Source organism: Palaemon carinicauda, chromosome 16, assembly GCF_036898095.1.
Source record: "Palaemon carinicauda isolate YSFRI2023 chromosome 16, ASM3689809v2, whole genome shotgun sequence".
Classification (NCBI taxonomy): Eukaryota; Metazoa; Arthropoda; class Malacostraca; order Decapoda; family Palaemonidae; genus Palaemon; species Palaemon carinicauda.
Genome location: NC_090740.1, coordinates 20,288,435 through 20,309,514, shown reverse-complemented (window position 1 = coordinate 20,309,514; position 21,080 = coordinate 20,288,435). Strand labels below are relative to the sequence as shown.

At 44.2% G+C, this 21,080-nt stretch overlaps 1 protein-coding gene across 1 annotated transcript in view; it reads right to left on the bottom strand.

Moving 5' to 3' along the window:
- LOC137655685 (nitric oxide synthase-interacting protein homolog) overlaps positions 1-21,080 on the bottom strand; it is a 137,175-nt gene that overhangs the window by 2,780 nt on the left and 113,315 nt on the right. The window contains exon 7 of the mRNA XM_068389644.1: positions 10,837-10,942. Coding sequence (XP_068245745.1) covers positions 10,837-10,942 — 106 coding nt within the window. The remainder of the gene's footprint in view (positions 1-10,836; positions 10,943-21,080) is intronic.

Here is a 21,080-nt window from a genome sequence, read left to right as displayed (position 1 = left end):
TACTCCCTTAACTGCCCCCAACACTTTGCAACCTTCATTCACTCTCTGACGTACATCTGCTTCCACTCCACCATTTGCTGCAACAACAGACCCCAAGTATTTAAACTGATCCACCTTCTCAAGTAACTCTCCATTCAACATGACATTCAACGTTGCACCACCTTCCCTTCTCGTACATCTCATAACCTTACTCTTACCCACATTAACTCTCAACTTCCTTCTCTCACACACCCTTCCAAATTCTGTCACTAATCGTCCAAGCTTCACTTTCTCATCTGCAACCAGTACAGTATCATCCGCAAACAACAACTGATTTACCTCCCATTCATGGTCATTCTCGTCTACCAGTTTTAATCCTCGTCCAAGCACTCGAGCATTCACCTCTCTCACCACTCCATCAACATACAAGTTAAACAACCACGGTGACATTACACATCCCTGTCTCAGCCCCAATCTCACCGGAAACCAATCACTCACTTCATTTCCTATCCTTACACATGCTTTACTACCTTTGTAGAAAATTTTCACTGCTTGCAACAACCTTCCACCAACTCCATATAACCTCATCACATTCCACATTGCTTCCCTATCAACTCTATCATACGCTTCCTCCAGATCCATAAACGCAACATACACCTCCTTACCTTTTGCTAAATATTTCTTGCATATCTGCCTAACTGTAAAAGTCTGATTCATACAACCCCTACCTCTTCTAAAACCACCCTGTACTTCTAAGATTGCATTCTCTGTTTTATCCTTAATCCTATCAATAATTACTCTACCATACACTTTTCCAACTACACTCAACAAACTAATACCTCTTGAATTACAACACTCATGCACATCTCCCTTACCCTTATATAGTGGTACAATACATGCACAAACCCAATCGACTGGAACCATTGACAACACAAAACACATATTAAACAATCTCACCAACCATTCAAGTACAGTCACACCCCCTTCCTTCAACATCTCAGCTCTCACACCATCCATACCAGATGGTTTTCCTACTCTCGTTTCATCTAGTGCTTTCCTCACTTCCTCTATTGTAATCTCTCTCTCATTCTCATCTCCCATCACCGGCACCTCAACACCTGCAACAGCAATTATATCTGCCTCCCTATTAGCCTCAACATTCAGTAAACTTTCAAAATATTCCGCCCACCTTTTCCTTGCCTCCTCTCCTTTAACAACCTTCCATTTCCATCTTTCACTGTCTCTTCAATTCTTGAGCCAGTCTTCCTTACTCTCTTCACTTCTTTCCAAAACTTCTTATTCTCTTCATATGAATGACCCAATCCCTGACCCCACCTCAGGTCAGCTGCCCTCTTTGCCTCACGTACCTTGCGCTTTACTTCCACATTTTTCTCTATATTTTTCATACTTCTCTATACTATTACTCTGCAGCTATTCTTCAAAAGCCCTCTTTTTCTCTTCCACTTTTACCTTCACTCCTTCATTCCACCATTCACTGCCCTTCCTCATGCTGCCTCCAACAACCTTCTTGCCACACACATCACTTGCAATCCCAACAAAATTTTCTTTTACTAACTTCCACTCCTCCTCTAAATTACCAGTTTCTCTTACTTTCACTTCGTCATATGCCATTTTCAACCTTTCCTGATATTTACTTTTTACCTCTGGTTTTATTAGCTCTTCAACCCTCACTAGCTCCCTTTTACATCCACCTACTCTATTCCCCCACTCTTTTGCTACAACTAATTTTCCTTCCACCAAAAAATGATCAGACATACTGTTAGCCATACCCCTAAACACGTGCACGTCTTTTAATCTTCCAAACATTCTTTTAGTTATCAACACATAATCCATTAATGCCCTTTCTACTACTCTTCCATTTGCCACTCTTACCCATGTATACTTATTTATATCTTTCTTTTTGTAAAAGCTAGAACTTACCACCATCTCTTGCTCAACACACATATCTACCAGTCTTTCACCACTCTCATTTTCACCTGGTACGCCATACTTCCCAATGACACCTTCTATCTCTCCAGCGCCCACTCTAGCATTTAAGTCACCCATGACAACTACATAATTCCTTCTACCCAGTCCTTCTACACACCTAGTTAATTCATTCCAGAACTCATTCCGCTCTTCTTCACTTTTCTCACTACCTGGCCCATACGCACTGACAAACGCCCAACATTCCCTTCCCAACCTAACCCTTACCCACATTAACCTAGATGATATCTCCTTCCATTCCACTACTTTACCTGTCATCCATTCACTCAGCAATAAAGCCACACCCTCTCTCGCTCTTCCCCTTTCAATCCCAGACACTCTACCAGACATTTCACCAAACATCATTTCACCCTTTCCTCTTATCTTTGTCTCACACAAGGCCAATACATCCATCCTTCTATTCTTAAACATACTTCCAATTTCACATCTTTTACTCTCTATCGTACTACATCCACGCACATTCAAACACCCCAAAACTAGAGTGCGGGGAGCAGTCACTCTCCCCCCAGCTCCATCTCTTTGTCGATGTCTCGCAGGATTATAAATACAGGAGAGGGGGTTCCCAGCCCCCTCGTCCCGTCCCTTTTAGTCGCCTCTTACGCCACGCAGGGATAACGTTGGCGCTATTCTAATTGTTTTTATGCCCCCGCAGCCACAGGGAGTGTAATCTAAAGTGGTCTTATAATTGTCTCTAGCAGTTATGTACAGTACTTCACATCACCATATAATAGTGCTTAGAGTTGCTTTGTCCTTTCTATACATAAATCAAATATAACTTATTTGTCTCATCCACACTTTAATAAAATTATTTCCATGATGGGTAAATGTATAAGTAATTAATATAAAATTTAAAGGCGATGAATGACACATCCTCACTATGGTATGTGGAAAGCTTTAGTCTCCTGATTTTAAAAACCTCAATTTTAGTTTCCCACTAAATACCAACATTATCTTATTGCTTTTAAAGGCACTTAAACTTCTCTCATCCCTGACACCACTCATCACTTGAATAGTTCCGCTGAAAACAATCATCGCTTATAAAGGATCGTTCAAAACAACTTTGCTGAAACGAGCTTTGTCAAATAGGTATAGAACCATTTTCTATAGCTTAGCTTGAAAGGTCCTTTTTTAAACATTTTTGAGAACTTGTAATAATTCCTGGGCTAAATATGATAATGGCAGTTCATACTCTATCAATCACCTTTTAATTTCTATAACTTTCATACCAGAAGCCTCTGTCGCAATGAACAGATGAAAAACATCCTGCCGAGTAACCAGGTGTCTGGGTTGCCGCTTGTGGTTAGTGGAAGAGGGGAAGGGAGAGCCTCTTGCATCCCACAGTATTTTCTCCCCCTTATAAAGGCTGTAGGAATTAAACAGGAGGATCCTCCACTTTCAAGCAGGACTCATTTCTGAAGACCTGAGACTCCCCCTTATCTAACAATTCCTTGGCTAAGAACAACCAAGGGGGTTCATGTTTGGGTGTCACTCTGCCAGGGGTGCAACAGAGAAGGACGATGACTGCATTCCTGTCCTTTCGGGGGAAAGACCAGGCTTCTACTAGGCCAAGACCTATGTAGAACAGCTCACCACCTTGAGGAATGTCAAATCTGTGTTTCCCTCTTCAGCATCTGGAAGATACCAATGCCTTCCTAGTGGATGTGAGGCCTGTGATGCATGCCAGAGATACTTGCATAGGAAAGATGCATTAGTAGGAGAGGATGCACCTAGGAAACATGCATCAGTATGGTGCTTCTGTATTAGGAGCAACGTCCAGGAGGAAGCCTATTAGGCAAACATGCTTGTAGTGAAGATGCTCCTATGAAAAAGCACCTGGGAGACATGCATCTGGAAGACACACTCATAAGGCATGAACATCTGAATACTTGTTAATGCATGTCTGGTGGAGCTACTTGCAGACAAGAAGAATCCAGGATAACACATCTAGGAAACACGTGACTGATAAGCGCACATCTAGAAGACGCCTGACTGATAAGCGCAAGTCTGAGAGACGCATCTAAAGGATATGCGCTTCATGATTCATATGCCTTGATAGACTTGCCAGAACACAAGATTAATCTGGTTCAAAGTGCTAGAAAGAGCACACCTTGGGACACATCTATAAAAGAGGCACATCTAGAGACGCATATGTCCGGAGACAAGCACGCTAGTGACACATCTAGAGATGCTTGCGTTTGGAGGACATGCTAGAAGAGTAAGCAAACTTAAGACAGAGAGTCTGGGATCCGCCTGCCTAAAAGAAGAGTGCCTGGGAGGAGCAAGTATGTGACGTTCCTATAGGGAAGGTGCGTCTGGCAAGGCTCATCTGAGAAGAGTTTTTAGTAGAAGAGAGGCTCGAAGAGATGAATTTTCTGCAGTCAAAATTCCTGGATGAAGCAATGGAAGAGGAGCGTCTTGAAGAGCGTGATGGCAAGTCGTTTCCTGATGGTCTGGAGAAAAAGTAGACCCCCTTCTAGGTAAGTCTACAAAAGAGCTCGAATGGCCAAGGTTGAGAGATACATATTATAATTATTATTATTATTTGCTAAGCTACAACCCTAGCTGGAAAAGCAGGATGCTATAAGCCCAGGGGCTCCAACAGGGAAAATAGCCCAGTGAGGAAAGGAAACAAGGAAAAATAAAATATTTCAGGAACAGTAACAACATTGAAATAAATATTTCCTATATAAACTATAAAAACTTCAACAAAACAAGAGGAAGAGAAATAAGATAGAATAGCATGCCTGAGTGTACCCTCAAGCAAGAGAACTCTAACCCAAGATAGTGGAAGACAATGATACAGAGGCTATGGCACTACCCAAGACTAGAGAACAATGATCTGATTTTGGAGTGTCCTTCTCCTAGAAGAGCTGCTTACCATAGCTAACAAGCCTTTTCTAACCTTACCAAGAGGTAAGTGGCCACTGAACAACTACAGTGCAGTATTTGACCCCTTGGATGAAGAATTGTTTGGTAATCTCAGTGCTGTCAGGTGTATGAGGACAGAGGAGAATATGTAAAGAATAGGCCAGATTATTCGGTCTATGTGTAGGCAAAGGGGAATTGAATCGTAAACAGAGAGAAGGATCCAATGTAGTGCTCTGAAGAGCAATACTCTGAAGGATAACTACTCCAGCAGATGCGAGGGTCAGGTACTCGCTCACTGGACCTCCCATTTGGAAAAGCAATAACTGAAAGGCACTTCTCTCAAGAAGGAGCCCGGGAGAATATCTCCCACCAAAACCTCCAAAGGCGGACTGAAGACTACGCAAGGAACTCTGAAGACAATGAAGGTGGCTGTAGGAGGGATTAGAAGTACCAAGATAAACTGGAAAAGCAAGAACTACAGGACGTTTCCTTTGGGAAGGGCTCCGTGAGAAGAGTCTCCTTCTGAAACCTTCGAAGGAAGACTGGAGACTAGGTAGCTTCATCATGGACACTGAGGGTGTCTGTAGAAATCATTTTCTGGAATGACTCCCTACTTCAAGGATTGTCAAAGTAAGTGATAAGTGAGAAGTCTTGTTTATACCACCTCAATGATGACTCCTAGGGCAATGAAAACTGCTTCCCCATGACGACAATCACACAAGTAACGAAGTCCAGTTCCCCAAATGCCAGGCAGGGATGACACTAAAAGGCTATAAATATTCACACTTTCAAGAACCCCTTAGATGCAGTCAAAGCCTCTGCAGAAACCCAAAAGAAAAAACTCTTCTTACACTTGAGAAAGCACAGAACATTCACCAAAAACCTTCAAAACACAATCCATAAACACACTGGAAAAGAAAGAAAATAAAATGAATTATGCTGAAACAAAGGCAGAAATTGAGTGTTGAAAGTTTTTGAGGAAGTAATGAAAATTACAGGGTAGAGCATGCTAAGTATTCCATTATTAACTGCGAGGTCAAAAGAAAAGCCAGGAATGACTGGAGAGAGTATTTAGACAGTAAAGCAGATGAGGCCGACAAAGCTATGAATTCAGGAAGTGGCTATGGTGTGAGAATTGCTCATATGAAATGAAATCCGACTGGGGCAAAGAAGAAGAAGCATGTACCCATCAAAAAGAGAGATGGCTCTGTTATAGCAACAGAAGATGAAGAAAGACAATGTTGGATGGAACACTTTGGTGAGGTTATGAATAGGACATATGAAGGGAATAATTTGACTGATATACCTGAAGCTGACGAAGACCTTGATGTGCCCATGAATGAATTCAGTGTGTTTGAAGTCGAAGCTATCCTAAAAAAACTAAAGATATGGAAAGTCCCTGGATACAATGGAATAACTGCCGAGATGATACTGGCCGAAAATGAAGTGACTCCAAGACTACTTTCAAGATTATTTTGTAGAATGCGGAGCGAAGAGGCAAAACCTGATGAATGGGAGTTAGGAGTGTTGGTGAAAATAGCTAAAAAGCGAGACCTGACTGATTGCAATAATTACAGAGGCATAACACTTACGTCTGTTGTTATGAAAATATATAGTACTGTATGCTTATTCTTAAGAGACTGGAGAGAAAGATTAATGAAAAGCTGAGAGATGAACAAGCAGGATTTAGAAAAGGTAGAAGTTGCACTCACCACATTTTCATTTTGAGACATGTTGTACACCAATGCGTAGAATATAGAAATCCCCTTTTGATGGTATTTGTGGACTATGAAAAAGCCTTTGACAGTGTGCACCGGCGAATTTTGTGGAGAGTCCTGTGTTATTATGGAATTCCTCTTAAACATGTAAATTTGATTAAGTCTGTTCATGAGCATAGCAAGTGCAAATTTATTGTTAATGGAGTCTTATCAAGTGATTTTCCAGTGAATAGTGGAGTACTCCAAGGGAATGTGTTATCACCTATGTTGTTTATCCTCCACATGGACTTTGTAATGTGTAGAACAGTCAGAGATGGTAGAGAAGGATTGGACTGGATTGGTGATAGGAATTTAGCAGACCTAAAGTATGCTACTGATGCTCCGCCGAATAGAGACTTCCTTAGGCAGTCCAATGTGGTTTATTCCTACCTAAGCCCTGTTCCAGGATGGCCTGGATGTTACATAGGAATGACCACTATGCAACTGTCAAAGAGATTGTCCTGCCATGTCCAGCAAGGGGCAATAAGAGCTCATGCCTTTCAAGTGCACAACCACAACATCAAACATGAGGAGATTGTCAAGAGTACTAAGATCATCGGCCATGCTCCTGACAGCAGAAGACTCGGGATCCTTGAGGCTCTCCTAATACAGTGAGAAAAACCATCCCACAATACAGCCCCAGAAATGTTCCTGCTCCCCTCCTGCTGTAGGAACATCCAAAGAATGAATACTGAACAAGACATCCCGAACCTAGACCACTCTGATCAGCGGCCAAGCAGCTCGCCTAACAGCGATTCCATCCAGGCAAGCACTTCCGCCAATTAGAGCACAGCCATCGCAAAACAACATGGAGACGCAACACCTATGAGTCCGCAGATATACAGCTTGCCTAGGAATCGCCTTCTCCTGGGGAGCGTCTCAGCCAACGAAAATTCGCCACACCACGTACGTCATTACTTGCTCCGCTCATGGCGTCGGAGGCAGCCAATATAAATCCAGCGCCTCTCCCTGCAATCCAGCATTGTCATTTAAAAGGACGTTACCAGTATTGTTTCACCCATTCCATTACATCATGAGGAAAGAAGTTGATCCTCTTGATACTCATTGATATGAGCAAGATATATGTTAAACATAAATTAGCTTATATAACCCCTATTTTCAAAAGTGGATCAAGACTAGAGGCAAGCAATTATAGACCTGATAGTCTAACATCACATATTATGAAAGTGTATGAGAGGGTAATAAAAAAGAAAATAATGAATCATTTGGTTAAAAATAATTTGTTTACTATAGGTCAACACGGTTTTGTGCCCGGAAAAATTACACAAACCCAACTGATAGCACACTAGGAAAACATATACAAAAATATGATAAATGAAAAAGACACAGATGTGATCTATCTAGATTTTGCAAAAGCCTTTGACAAGGTAGACCATAATATATTAGAGAAAAAAAAGATAAAGCATAATATTGTGGGAAAGATAGGAAAATGGGTAAAAGAATTCCTGCAAAACAGAAAACAGATAGTGGTTGCAAATGACGAGAAATCAGATGAAAATCAGGTAATATCTGGCGTGCCACAAGGTACGTATTAGCTGCACTGCTGTTTGTTATTATGATCTCAGACATAGACTGTGATGTTAAAAACTCTGTAGTGAGAAGTTTCGCCGATGACACAAGAATAAGTAGAGAAATTACTTGTGATGAAGATAGGAACTCACTACAAAGAGATCTTAACAAAATATATGAACGGGCGGAGATAAATACAGTAGGATGGTATTTAACTATGATAAATTTGAATCAATAAATTATGGAAACAGAGAAGGAATGGTATATGCATACAAGGGACCTAATAACGAGACAATCACAAACAAGGAAGCAATTAAAGACCTTGGTGTAATGTTAAATAGGGATATGTTATGCAATGACCAAATAGCAACACTGCTGGCTAAATGTAAAGCAAAAATGGGAATGTTATTCAGACACTTTAAAACAAGAAAAGCTGAACACATGATCATGCTTTACAAAACTTATGTACATAGTACACTCAAGTACTGCAATGTGATATGGTAACCACATTACCAAAAGGATATTGCACAAATAGAGTGTGTACAAAGGTCCTATACTGCTAGAATAGAAGAAGTTAAGGACCCTGACTACTGGGGAAAGACTGCAATTTTTAAAACTATACAGTCTAGAAAAGAGAAGAGAATGCTACATGATAATACAAGCATGAAAGCAAATAGAAGGAATTACTGAAAAAATCATGGAGCTAAAAAATATCAGAAAGAGCAAGCCGAGGTAGATTAATAGTGCCAAAAACTATTCCAGAAAAACTAAGGAAGGCGCACAGGACATTAATCCACTACGCACCAGCATCGATAATGCAGCGACTATTTAATGCGCTGCCAGCTCATCTAAGAAACATATCAGGAGTGAGCGCAGATGTGTTTAAGAATAAGCTTGATAAATACCTAAGATGCATCCCAGACCATCTAAGACTGGAAGATGCAAAATACACTGGAAGATGCATTAGCAACTCTGGTGGATATACAAGGTGCCTCACACTGAGGGACCTGGGGAAACCCAAACATAGAATAAGGCAATAAGGCTGATAACTTTTTTTATCTAAATTGTGAACTTTATATTAAATATTCTTCTCAGACTTATCCTGAATTTGACTTCCCAACCATGAAGAATGACTTTTGCTCAATTACTGGCAGAACGCAGTAATCCAGAAAAGAAGATCATTCAAGCTATCGAGAAGATAGACTATAAAATTCATGCTACTGAGGCAGCCATTGTTATCAACCAAACATGCCTTAAAGAGGGTCTACTACCAAAATCTACATATCATTATTATTATTATTATTATTACTAGCTAACTACCACCTTAGTTGGAAAAGCAGGATACTATAAACCCAAGAGCTCAAACAGGGAAAACTACCACAGTGAGTAAAGGAAACAAGGAAATAAATACACTATAAGAGAAGTAATAAACAACTAAAATAAAACATTTCAAGAACAGTAACATCAAAGTAGACCTTTCATATATAAACTTAAAAAAAACAGAGGAAGATAAATAAGATAGTAAGACTTAGTGTATTCTCAAGCAAGAGAACTCTACCCAAATACAGGGGAAGACCATGGTACAGAGGCTATGGCACTACCCAAGACTAGAGAACAATGGTTTGATTTGGAGTGTCCTCCTAGAAGAGGTGTTTACCATAGCTGAAGAGTCTCTTCTACCCTTACCAAATGGAAAGTAGCCACTAAACAATTAAAGTGCAGAGAAGAAAAATTGTTTGGTTGTCCCAGTGTTCAGGTGTATGAGGATAGATGACTATATGGAAAGAATACGCCAGACTATTCAGTGCATGTGTAGGCAAAGGAAAATAAGCCGTAACCAAAGAGAGGAATCCAATGTAGTGTCTGGCCAGTCAAAGGACCCAATAACTCTCTAGCAAAGTATCTCAACAGGTGGCTTGTGTCTTGGCCAACCTACTGCCTAATTTATTCATGTTCAAGCATCACTTGACATTCAGTATTTACGAAGAAATCTGGTTCTTCAAGAATTCAAGAAACCCCTTGGAAAATCCTTGTTGGCACTTATTGATAAATTAATGTTTGTTTCTTGAAGTCATTCAAGTTTATATACTGTATAGTTCAGGCTTCTATACATATTATAGCCCAGAGACATATACACCTACCTACTTTGTAGTGATGGGAATCTGTATCTTGGTAATCCTGTTGGGTGTTCAAGAAGCTACTATATACTAATGCACAGCAAGGTTATTAACATTTTATGACTCAGATACTTTATACTTACCAAGTCTGAGTGTACTAGCTATACAATTACCTCCTTGGTTTGCTGCACAATGTTAAGCTTCACCTTCTGAGAAAACCCCTAATATACTGTACATTTTTACCTTTTTATGCTTAGAATTCCTATCAGACACAGTAACTAGGTTTAGAGGACATGTTTTAAAGATGGTCTCACCATTTCAGCACTCAAACTTCAAAATCGTAGAACTTTAAATATTAGAATAAAATCTTTCAATGACAAATGAAATTTCACAATACATTCAATCATCTAAAGTTGCCAGGAAATTTCTCAATTTTATACTGAAAATAGCTCAAAGTCATATACTGTAGCATTGATACACACTGAAAAATAGAAGTGTGTGTACCCTCACTATGATTTATCAACACTACCTACTGTATACAATAATTACAAGTTCATAATCATACAACTATAACTCACTTTTTGAAGTTCTATAATGTCGCTTTCCTTGAGTGGGACTCCAGTCAAAGGGTGAATCATATCCTTCTGAATCAATTTGACACATTCCATGGTCACAACATCACCACTGAAAACAAAAGCTTATGAGTCTTATGATAATTCTAGTGTGAAGGTTAGAAAGAATAATACAAAAATACAATACAAATATTTCTAAGAATAAATATTATGCTTTCCAGATGCTCTACCCTGTCACTAACTTGATGAGGATGGCTGAATAACACTTTCAATATGAAGATCTTGTGCCTATTGGAAGTGAGTAATAACATCCCATGAGGTAACATCACACCATTCACCAACAAATTATAAAACAGTTTAAGGACATCAATCGGGTGTGGCGGTCCAGTGCAAACGACAGTCTCCGGGACAAGGTTTAAAAAATTCCATCTATACTCAAGAAATGACTTCTCCCATGGACAAAGGTCAAGAATTTGACAAAGTCGGTACCCCTTCAGTACCCTCCGCCGGCGTTGGTAGTCCATACGGACGCCTCCCTCACCGGGTGGGGGGGTTATTCCCCGTTCAAGGAAGTACAGGGTTTGTGGTCAATGACCTTTCGTCAAATGCAAATCAATATTCTGGAAGCCATGGCTGTCTTCTTGACCCTGAAGAGGCTCTCCCTGTCCCAGAATCAACATATAAGGTTAGTTCTGGACAGTGCAGTGGTAGTTCATTGCATCAACAGGGGAGGCTCCAAGTCCGGTTACATCAATCAGGTGATGATTACCATCTTTTCCTTGGCAACAAAGAACCATTGGCATTTGTCAGCAGTTAACCTAGAGGGCGTCAGAAGCGTCGTGGCCGATGCCTATCTCGGATGACTCCCCTGGAATCGGAATGGTCCCTGGACCGACAGTCGTTCCGTTGGATTTGCAAGCAGGTTCCAGATCTTCAGGTGGACCTCTTCGCCACAAATTCCAACCACAAACTCCAGTGTTATGTAGCCCCCAACCTGGACCCTCTGGCCTATGCCACAGATGCCATGTCACTTGACTGGAACACCTGGCAGAGGATCTACCCATTTCCTCCGGTCAACATGTTGATGAAAGTTTTGGACAGGCTCCGGTCCTTCCAAGGTCAGGTTGCCCTCGTGGCTCCCAACTGGCTGAAGAGCAATTGGTTTCCTCTCCTGGCGGAGCTAGGTCTCCATCCTCGACGGATTCCCAACCCATTGCCGACTCAAACAGTACAAACTCGCAGTGTGTCATATTCCTCAGGAATTCTGAATGCCCTAACTTTATGGACTTCATGAAATTTGCTGCTCAAAAAGATGCTGCTATCGATCCTCTTAACACTTTTTTTCCTGGAATCGGATAAGAGGGATTCTACCCTTCGGCAGTATGATTCTGCTGTTAAGAAGTTGGCAAAGTTTCTAAGAGACTCGGATGTTCAGACGATGACTCCCAATCTGGCAGTTACCTTTTTTCGAACTTTGTTTGAAGGGGGTCTATCTGCTAGTACCATAGTACCATTACCACGATTAAATCCGCTTTGAAGAGGATATTTAAATTCGGGTTCAATATTGATCTTACGGATTCGTACTTCTCATCCATTCCAAAAGCTTGTGCTAGACTGAAACCAGCAACACGTCCTAACGCAGTTTCTTGGTTTCTCAATGATGACCTTAAATTGGCTTCTGACACTGATACTAATTCTTGCTCCTACATAACGCTCCTTCGGAAAACGTTATTTTTGTTGAGTTTAGCTTCCGGAGCCAGAATATCTGAGCTATCAGCTTTATCGAGAGAACCGGGCCACATTGATTTTCTTCCATCTGGGGAGGTCATACTCTCACCGGATCGGCGGTTCTTGGCTAAAAATAAGGATCCCCAGTCCAGATGGACCCCATGGAAAATTGTTCCACTATCTCAGGATCCCTCCCTGTGTCCTGTTTACACTCTCAAAGCTTATTTGCATAGAACTTCTATTACATCTTCAGGCCCTTTGTTTATTTGGGAACATGGTGGAACTCTTTCCCTGAAGGGCATTAGGCAGCAAATGCTTTATTTTATTAAACAAGCCAATCCTCTTTCAGTCCCTCATGCCCATGATGTCCGGGCAGTGGCGACTTCAGTTAATTGTTTCCATCACATGAATTTTGAAGATTTGAAACGGTACACCGGTTGGAAATCTCCTACAGTCTTTAAACGTCACTATTTAAAATCCTTAGAGGCCCTTAAATTTGCGACAGTGGCAGTTGGGAGTATAGTTCCTCCGGATATTGAAGAACCATTGTAACTTGGTCCTATTTTCTTTCAACCCCTTTTTTCTTTTTGATCTTGTCTCCTTATAAGGAGTGGGTTTAACCTGCCTTGCCTACTCTCCCTACTGTCCTTTTATTGTGGTTTTGATTTGCACCCTACCCTCTGTTAACGTTGTATACTTTGCATTTGTAATTTTATTTTTTGTAATTACAATTTTGATTTTTGGGCTCAGGCCATGTTGTCCTAATGGAAGTTCCTTTAGGGCAGCTTCCTAGGGTGTACTTGACTACAGTGATATTCCCAGAGAATTTTACCTTAAGGTATCCAGAATTCTAACTCCTGGAGCGAATATCCCTAAATAAATCTAAATGGGATATTGCGTAATATCAGAGGACGTATTCTTGACACGCCACATAGCTATCTTCACCCCAAACAGAAAAAACACTTCGAGGGGTCAAAGTGGCAAGAAAACGAAAAACGAGAATGAAAGGAGAGCCGTTAATAAGGTACCTCTCCTATCCCGCTTCGAGTGTGTAGACAATGCCGCCAACGGCGCCATCTCTATTCCTTATCGCGTAGCTCAACTACTCGATGTTTCCCTTGTGATTCTCTCGTTATCTTGGATTTATTTCAACATTATGATGCTTTCTCCAGCCTCTTCTGCCTCTGGAAAGTTGAGTATTATCTTTATTATGTATAAATGTAAGCTCTTGGTGTTTTGAATTAAATCGAAAGTGGTATTAACGTAAACAAGAGCTGTTGCCTACCTGAGGCGTCCTGGACGCTGTCGCTCGCTATGCATGAGTCATTTAGTTAGCCAGAGCGACGTTCCCAGTCCTTATGCTTTAATAAATCTAGCTATTTAGCTTTACGAATAGGAATTCTTTATATGATGCCGTTAGTAAATTCAGTTTCAGCGATTGAGGTAACCGATCCTGGCCTACGCTAGGCTTCGTAGCCTAGGCCTTTGGGCCCTAGTACTTTCATGCATGATATACAGATTTCCGAGTGTTTTGAATTTATTGAAGCTATTGGCAAATTTATACATATAAGATATTGTTGAATATTTATCTTCCAAGATTGTATACGAGAGAGTTTCGGTGATTTAGGTAATCAATTCTCACCGCACCTAGGCTAGTAGCCTATGGGGCTTTAGTATACTTTCGCACACTTCCCCGGTTGTTCTTTTCTCCCCTGGAGATTAAGTTCAATCCCTTTTTCCCTCTGAGTTAAGCCTTAGGCTTAATCCTAGTGGTTTTAACTGAATAGTATTCAGGTATAACTATACTAGGGTGTTTCTGTCCTAATCCTGTAACCAGAGTGACTGGTTTCAGGTGGCAGAACATCAGAGTAATTAGTCTGGGGTCTGTATCTTCCTGGCATAGAGAATGAGATTCCTTTGCAAGGTTAGGTACAGACATAGGAGGCTTAGTCTCCCTAGACCACATCCGAAGGTTTCTGTACGAGATGATTCCTTCTTCTAGTGATCTAGCAGACTAGTCCAGTGTTGTTATTCTGGGATTGGAGGATAAGATTCCCCATTTCCTAGTGAATAGCAACATCAAACTTTGTTTTGGTATTGAGGAAGGTGGCAAGTATTGCTGACCTCCCTCCCTATAGATAAACCCTAGGCTAGGATGAGCTTTCTTAGCCGTTGGGGTAAATCTCAAACTAGAGCAAAGTTTGCAGGACCCTTTTTCCCCTTTCCCCCCTATCCTTAGTAATAGCCTAGCTATTACAACTCTTGGCCGTCGTTCTACATCTGTACCTAGAGTAGGTTAGGATGTGGGACTGGCTCAGTCCTCTGCCTTCCGGCAAAAACGTGCCGGCTGGCAGAGGCCTAACTTCTGTAGAGTGTTCCCCAGACCTCCCTTGGTCTACCATCCATGTCTGTCGGTAGAGCCAGGCAGGCGATGGATAGAAGGAAGCCTGAATATTACATTCTCCCCTTCCTTATGTTCACTCTTTCTGGATGGAAGGCTGTAAGGCAGTGCCACCTTATATCCTTACATTCATTCTGTTTTCTTATTAGTGTATTGTACCCCTAGCCTGGCTGCCGGCTTGAGTGGCCGGCAGCCGGGCGGGTGGAAGTTCTCTGGTTCTTATTTACTGCCGGCCGGCATAGGTATCACCTACCATTGCCAGCCGCCAACGGAAGCACACCATAAGATCTGCCGGCCGCTACGATTAGCGGCCGGCAGCCGGGTGCTGTTGTTTTTGGTTGCCGGCCGGCACACACACTGAACCAGCGATCTGCCGCCCAGTAGTCTGAAGGTAGTATACCTTTAAACTATACTAGGGTACGTGCCGGCCGGCAGGATATTATATTATATACAGTTGCCAGTATTTTTACAGTACAATATAGTATATACTGCATGGAGAAAACTATAGTATAGAATATATTGTAACACTAAAGTTCTTCCAACATACTTGGTGTTGCCTTGTACAGCCTTTGGTTGAGACCGTACAGGATAAAGAAAGTGAGCTCTTTCTTTATTAATTATCCAGTATATTAAAACTCTTTACCATGGTGTGAGCTACACCTAAAATTTCCTCTGGAAAATATGATGAAGATTATTCTAGAATGAGACTTAACTTTAATTTTAATATCTGGAAGGTTACAGCAATTGGCTGGGCAGGAAATACAAGTATGTCTTTCCTTCTTTCCTCTCTAGCTTGACTGTTATAAGCTATATATATTAATAATAGTTATCCAGTGACATGTCTTCACTTGATACTCATGGAATTTCTTCTCTTTACAGGAGGACCATCCGAAGTGCGGGATCATGTTTTGCAATGTCCACAGCAAAAACTTCTGTGGACATGAGTTGTGCAGGAGGAACGCAGCATGCGCAGTCTCCTAAGGTGATCTCCGGTATTGGGACCCTCAGGTATGTTCTATCTGTTCTAACCTGATTACCGAGGCATTTGACACCCCTAAGTCGGCGGAATCAAGGGACGCAGCTAGGGAAAAGTTACGAACCTGGGTGAGGGGTTTTCAGAAGAATACTTCAGGCCCCTACCTTCCAAGCGAGAAGATGAGGGCCTACCTTTTTCCTAAGGCATCTGCGGATGCAGTGATTCCTCAGCCTCATTCGGAGATCCCGACAGTTCAGTTTACGGTAGATTCTGAAGTCTCGGACGCCCTACAAGACATCCAACTGGACGATAGGATGTCTGAAGTGTCCGAGTACACCGAAAAGGACCTTCTGGCAGAAGGGCAGGAAGAGGAGCTGACCCAGGATCCTGATACTGAGGAGGAAGAAATCGACGAGGCGTCGGTTACATCGGTTCCGGCCCCAGAACCTGTTCCATCAACATTATCTGCTATCCCAGATGAACTGGAAAGGACTCTTTCTTCCATTGTTGAAATGATTCAACAGATGCAGAAGAAGAATGATGAAAAGGAAGCTGCAATGAAGTTGGAGATGCGTAGACTTGCAGCATCACGTGGGCCCCAGAAGAAGCTCAACGTGAAGGATCTTCCTTTGTGCTCGAATGCCAATCCTTGGAGGTATGCCGAACACATGCCTATAACAACTGGGAAGATTGTCATATCAGAGAAGTTGGGTTCAATTCCCTTTGAAGAAGTGGAATTCTGGCCCAATAAGGAGTCTTACCCGGACTGCTATGTCCGTCTTAGGAAGGAGCCAGCCTCAAAGGAGGAGATGGAGCCAAAAGAGGTCACAGTCTTTGACCATAGTAAGGCACAGGCCTTACTAACGAGCTCAATGAAGGAGAGGGACTTCACAAACTGAAAGATACCAGCCTTGAGTAAGAAGCATCCCTCCTTTGTGGCTTCTCCTACCAGAGCCTTTCCCTTTATTGAAAAGGGATATAAGGCTGCCTTGAAGACAGTTGAGGCAGGGAAACCATGTCCCTCCTTGGAGGAGTGCAAGCCGTTATCCCTTACCTTACCCATGGACCAGAAAGACTGGAAGGACGTTCACCTTACCTTCTCAGTCGGGAAGTTGGAAGCCGATATTGCCGGACATCAGTTCGGTGAGGACCTTCCAAAGCTGTCAGATTTTCTCTTGCGCAGGGAGCAAGAGACAAAGGAGAGACTTGCTGCATCGATGTCCTTACAGATGACTCTGGAAACAATGGTAAGTGACCCCAAGAACCAAGACATGTTCATGGTAGTGGCCACAACCCATCTGGCCACAGTGACAAAGGATCTCTACGGTTTCATCAAAGGTAGGAGAGCTTGTAGAGAGTTCGTGTTCGCCTCGGCTGCAGTGAGGCACGAACCTAGGAAACTGATTTCCTCTTGTATATGGGGTAAGGACCTCTTCCCTAATGAAGTGGTCAGAGAGGTAGTTGATAAGGCTGCCACGGAGAATAGGAACCTTCTCCATAAGTGGGGCCTAACTTTTAAGAGAAAGCCTTCCCCGGATGAGGGTCCCCAACCTAAGAAGAAGACAAAGAAGCCTAGGCTATCCTCTCGGCCAGCTAAGCATTATAGACAGCAGCAGCAACAACTTCCGGCGACCGCGGTGCCTCAGATGGTGGCACAACCTCCAACCACGTACCAGTTGGTACCTCAAGCGGTGGCGACTCAGTCGCCTGCGTTCAACCCAGCGTTCGAAAGGCAGACGACCTTTCGTCCAAGAGCTAGAGGAGCAGCCAGAGGTTCCTCTAGACGCCCTTCAAGAGGAAGGGGATTCAGGGGAGGACACGGTCAAGGGGGCAAGGCCTCAGGTCCACAACAACAGAAATGAGATGCTTCTGGTAGGAGGGGGACTTCATCTATTTCGGGATCGTTGGACCTTCGATCCCTAGGCCCACAGCCTAATCAAGAAAGGACTGGGTTGGAGCTGGTACAGCACTCCACCTCCGTTCCCACAGCTCTTCCAACACTCTACCCCCGTTCTGGAAGAATATGTTCAAGAACTCTTGGAGAAAAGAGTAATCCGAAGGGTAAAGTCCATCAAGTTCCAAGCTATCCTGTTGTCTGATGGGAAGGCTTTGTGGAGATTGGTGTCTATAACCATGCCTAGATATACCAGTCCTTGAGTGGGAAGCAGAGAGGACTTCTCGAGATTTACCATGATCCCCAGATCCTGGCAAAGTCCCAGAAGTTTGTCCCGGTGTTGAAGAAGGGATGACATCGAGTCTGCTAGGATCAGCCAGTCGTCCAGATAACGGAGGGGACGGATGCCGATCCTGTATGCCCACTAAGATATTAGGGTGAATACTCTGGTGAAAACCTGAGGTGCTGTGGAGAGACCGAAACACAGCACCTTGAACTAGTACTCCTTGTTGTCTAGGCTGAATCTTAAGTACTTCCTTGAAGACGGATGGACTGGGATTCGGAAGTACTGTACGCGTCCTTCAGATCCAGAGTACACATGAAGTCTTGCGGTCACACTGCTAGTCTGACCGTGTCTGCAGTCTCCATGCTGAACGGAGTTTGTTTGACAAATTTGTTCAGAGCCGAGAGGTCGATGACTGGTCTCCAGCCTCCAGACGCCTTCTTTACAAGAAAGAGTCGACTGAAGAAGCCTGGGGACCCGCCGAGGACCTCTTGGAGAGTGCCCTTCTTCAACACGGTCCGGACTTCTGCCCGAAGGGCTTGCCCCCTTGCTGATCCCATGGCAAGGGAGCTCAATGACACTGGATTCGTCGTCAGGGGAGGTAAAGATGTTGTGAACGGGATGCGATATCTCTGACTGATTAGGGAAATCATCCAGGAATCGGCCCCGAGTTGCTGCCACCTGTCTGCGCAACTTTGTAGGCATCCCCCCACTGGTGGACATGCAGGGCGACTGCCTATCCTAGCGTTTGTGGCCTAGGCTGCTCCCTCTAGGATTCTTACCTCCTCTGGAGGACTTTTTGCCTTTCCTGTCCTTGACAGGAAAGGGCTTAGACACCAATGTCTTCGCTGCCGCTGTCGGTTTTGTGGTCTTGGTCGGACGGGACTGCTGGGGTGCTGGAGGCTTATAGGGCTTAGATGTCAAAGCCCTATGAAGGAGGGAGTCTTGGTGGAACTTCCTCCACCTCTCAGCGGCCTGTTCCACATCCTTAGGCTCAAACAAGTTCATTCCTTCTAAGGAAGAATGCCTGAGCCTACTTATCTCGGTGCTAGGGACCTTTTGATGGAACCTCTCAGCCACCGCATCCCGACGTTTCAGGATGGTGTTTGCCCACAAGTTCGAGACTTGGTGGGCCAGAAACTCGATCGTGCGAGTGCCTGAGAGGAGGAACGTCTCCATAGCTTTCCTGGTACGTTCTTTGGAGAAGTCCTCAGAGCGTATCAGGATACCTAAGGTCCCTAACCAGATATCCAGCCACGAAGTGGCTTGCATAGCACACTTCGCAACCTTCTCCTGGTTAAGGATCTCGGTTGCCGAGAACGAGACCTGCCGGTTGGAGAGTCTCTCGAGAGGGACTCCCCTGGTAAGCTCTTCCAACGAATGGTGGAGAGGAAGAGCTAAACAAGGCTCCTCCAAGATCTCGAAGTACCTCCTTTGCTGTACGCGAGGAGGTGGGAGAAGCTTGTTGCCGGCACTGGAACGGTTGGAGGAGGACAACTCAGAGAGCTGAACAGCGATCTTGTGCCAGGTACTCTTAATCCCCTGAGACCAGGGCAGAGCCGCACTGGTCTTAGAAGGTTTTTGAGTGCCAAATACGCGGTCCAGGACCGTGTCTTTGCCCTCTCAAGGGGGGATCTCTGGGTTGGCAAACCCATTGAGAGCCCTCATAAGAGTCAGAACCTACCAAAATGCATGCTCTGACTCTTGTAGTTCTCCTCCGGATGTTGGACTTGCAGCGAAGTCTCCTGTCCCCAAAGGCTCTTCTTGGGGAGATTCGCAGACGTTCTCCGAGTGGCTAGCTGGCTCCGTCCTAAGTCTTGTCGAGGATTTTGGTACCGTTTTCGAGTCTTTCGACTCCTTCCTGGGAAAGATGTAGGACTCTAACATAGACGATGGCAAGTTCCTTTCAGCCCCTACCCGGGAAGATTTTCAACGCGAGGTGGAGTTTCCCTCATTGGTGTGATGGGGGGACGTCTCACCTCATGTGACTCCCCTGAGGACGGGAAGTCCTCGTCCGACAGGGAAGGAGAAAAAGTCTGGGGGGGTGAAAGAATCTGCCTCGAAGGCTTGCGAGGAGTCAACTTAGCTCTCGGAGAAGTCAACTTAGCTCTCGGAGAAGTCACCGCGTCCGGAACTCCTCTTTTTCTATTCAGAGGGGTAGAAACAGCCAAGGATCTGTGACCTAACTCAGAGAGAACAGGCTTGAAAGCTTGCGTAACTGCTCTGATTAGCGCACCGAACCATGGTTGTTGACTGACAGCCGCGCTGTCAGACACTCCCTCTGGAGGGACAGGGATCGACGGATCCCTGGGAGGAGTTTCCCTAGGGGGATTCGCCTGAAAAGAAGAAAAAGGGATCCTGGATCTTTTTGGATGGTTTCCTTCCGCCGCAATGCGAGCTGTTATGCGCTTGCGGGGAGGGGAATGTGGCGATGGAGACCTTGCCGTGTGTTGTCCAGTAGCCTCGCGCGGGGGTGCGTAATGGTGCTTGCGCAATGGAGAATACCAGGGATCGCGCGCGGGAGACTGCTGGCGCGCGCAGGAGACTGCTGATGCGCGTGCGTATGCGTGCAGGCGATTGCGAGGGCGCGCACGAGTGATGGTGCGTAGGAGCACGCGCAGGAGACTGTGGGCACACAGGAGAGCGCGCAGGAGACTGATTGCACGTGCACGGGCAAATGTTCGCGCGTGCGTGGGCGCGCAGGGTCAGGTCGTTGGACACGCGGGCGTGCGGGCGAGAGTTCGGGCGCCCCAGTAGATGTTGTAGGGCGCGCGCGCGCGCGCGCGCAGAAGATATACCCCTGGCGTGCGGGGGCACAGTTGGAGCCTGTGCGCGTGGGCGCACATCTTGCGGGCGCGCGTCAGTATGGTGGCGCGCAACTGCAGGAGAGGATGGGCGCGGGCGCGTATCCTCGTGGGAGCGAGAGGGTGACTGCGTGTGACTGCGTGTGACTGCGCGATGGCGAGCG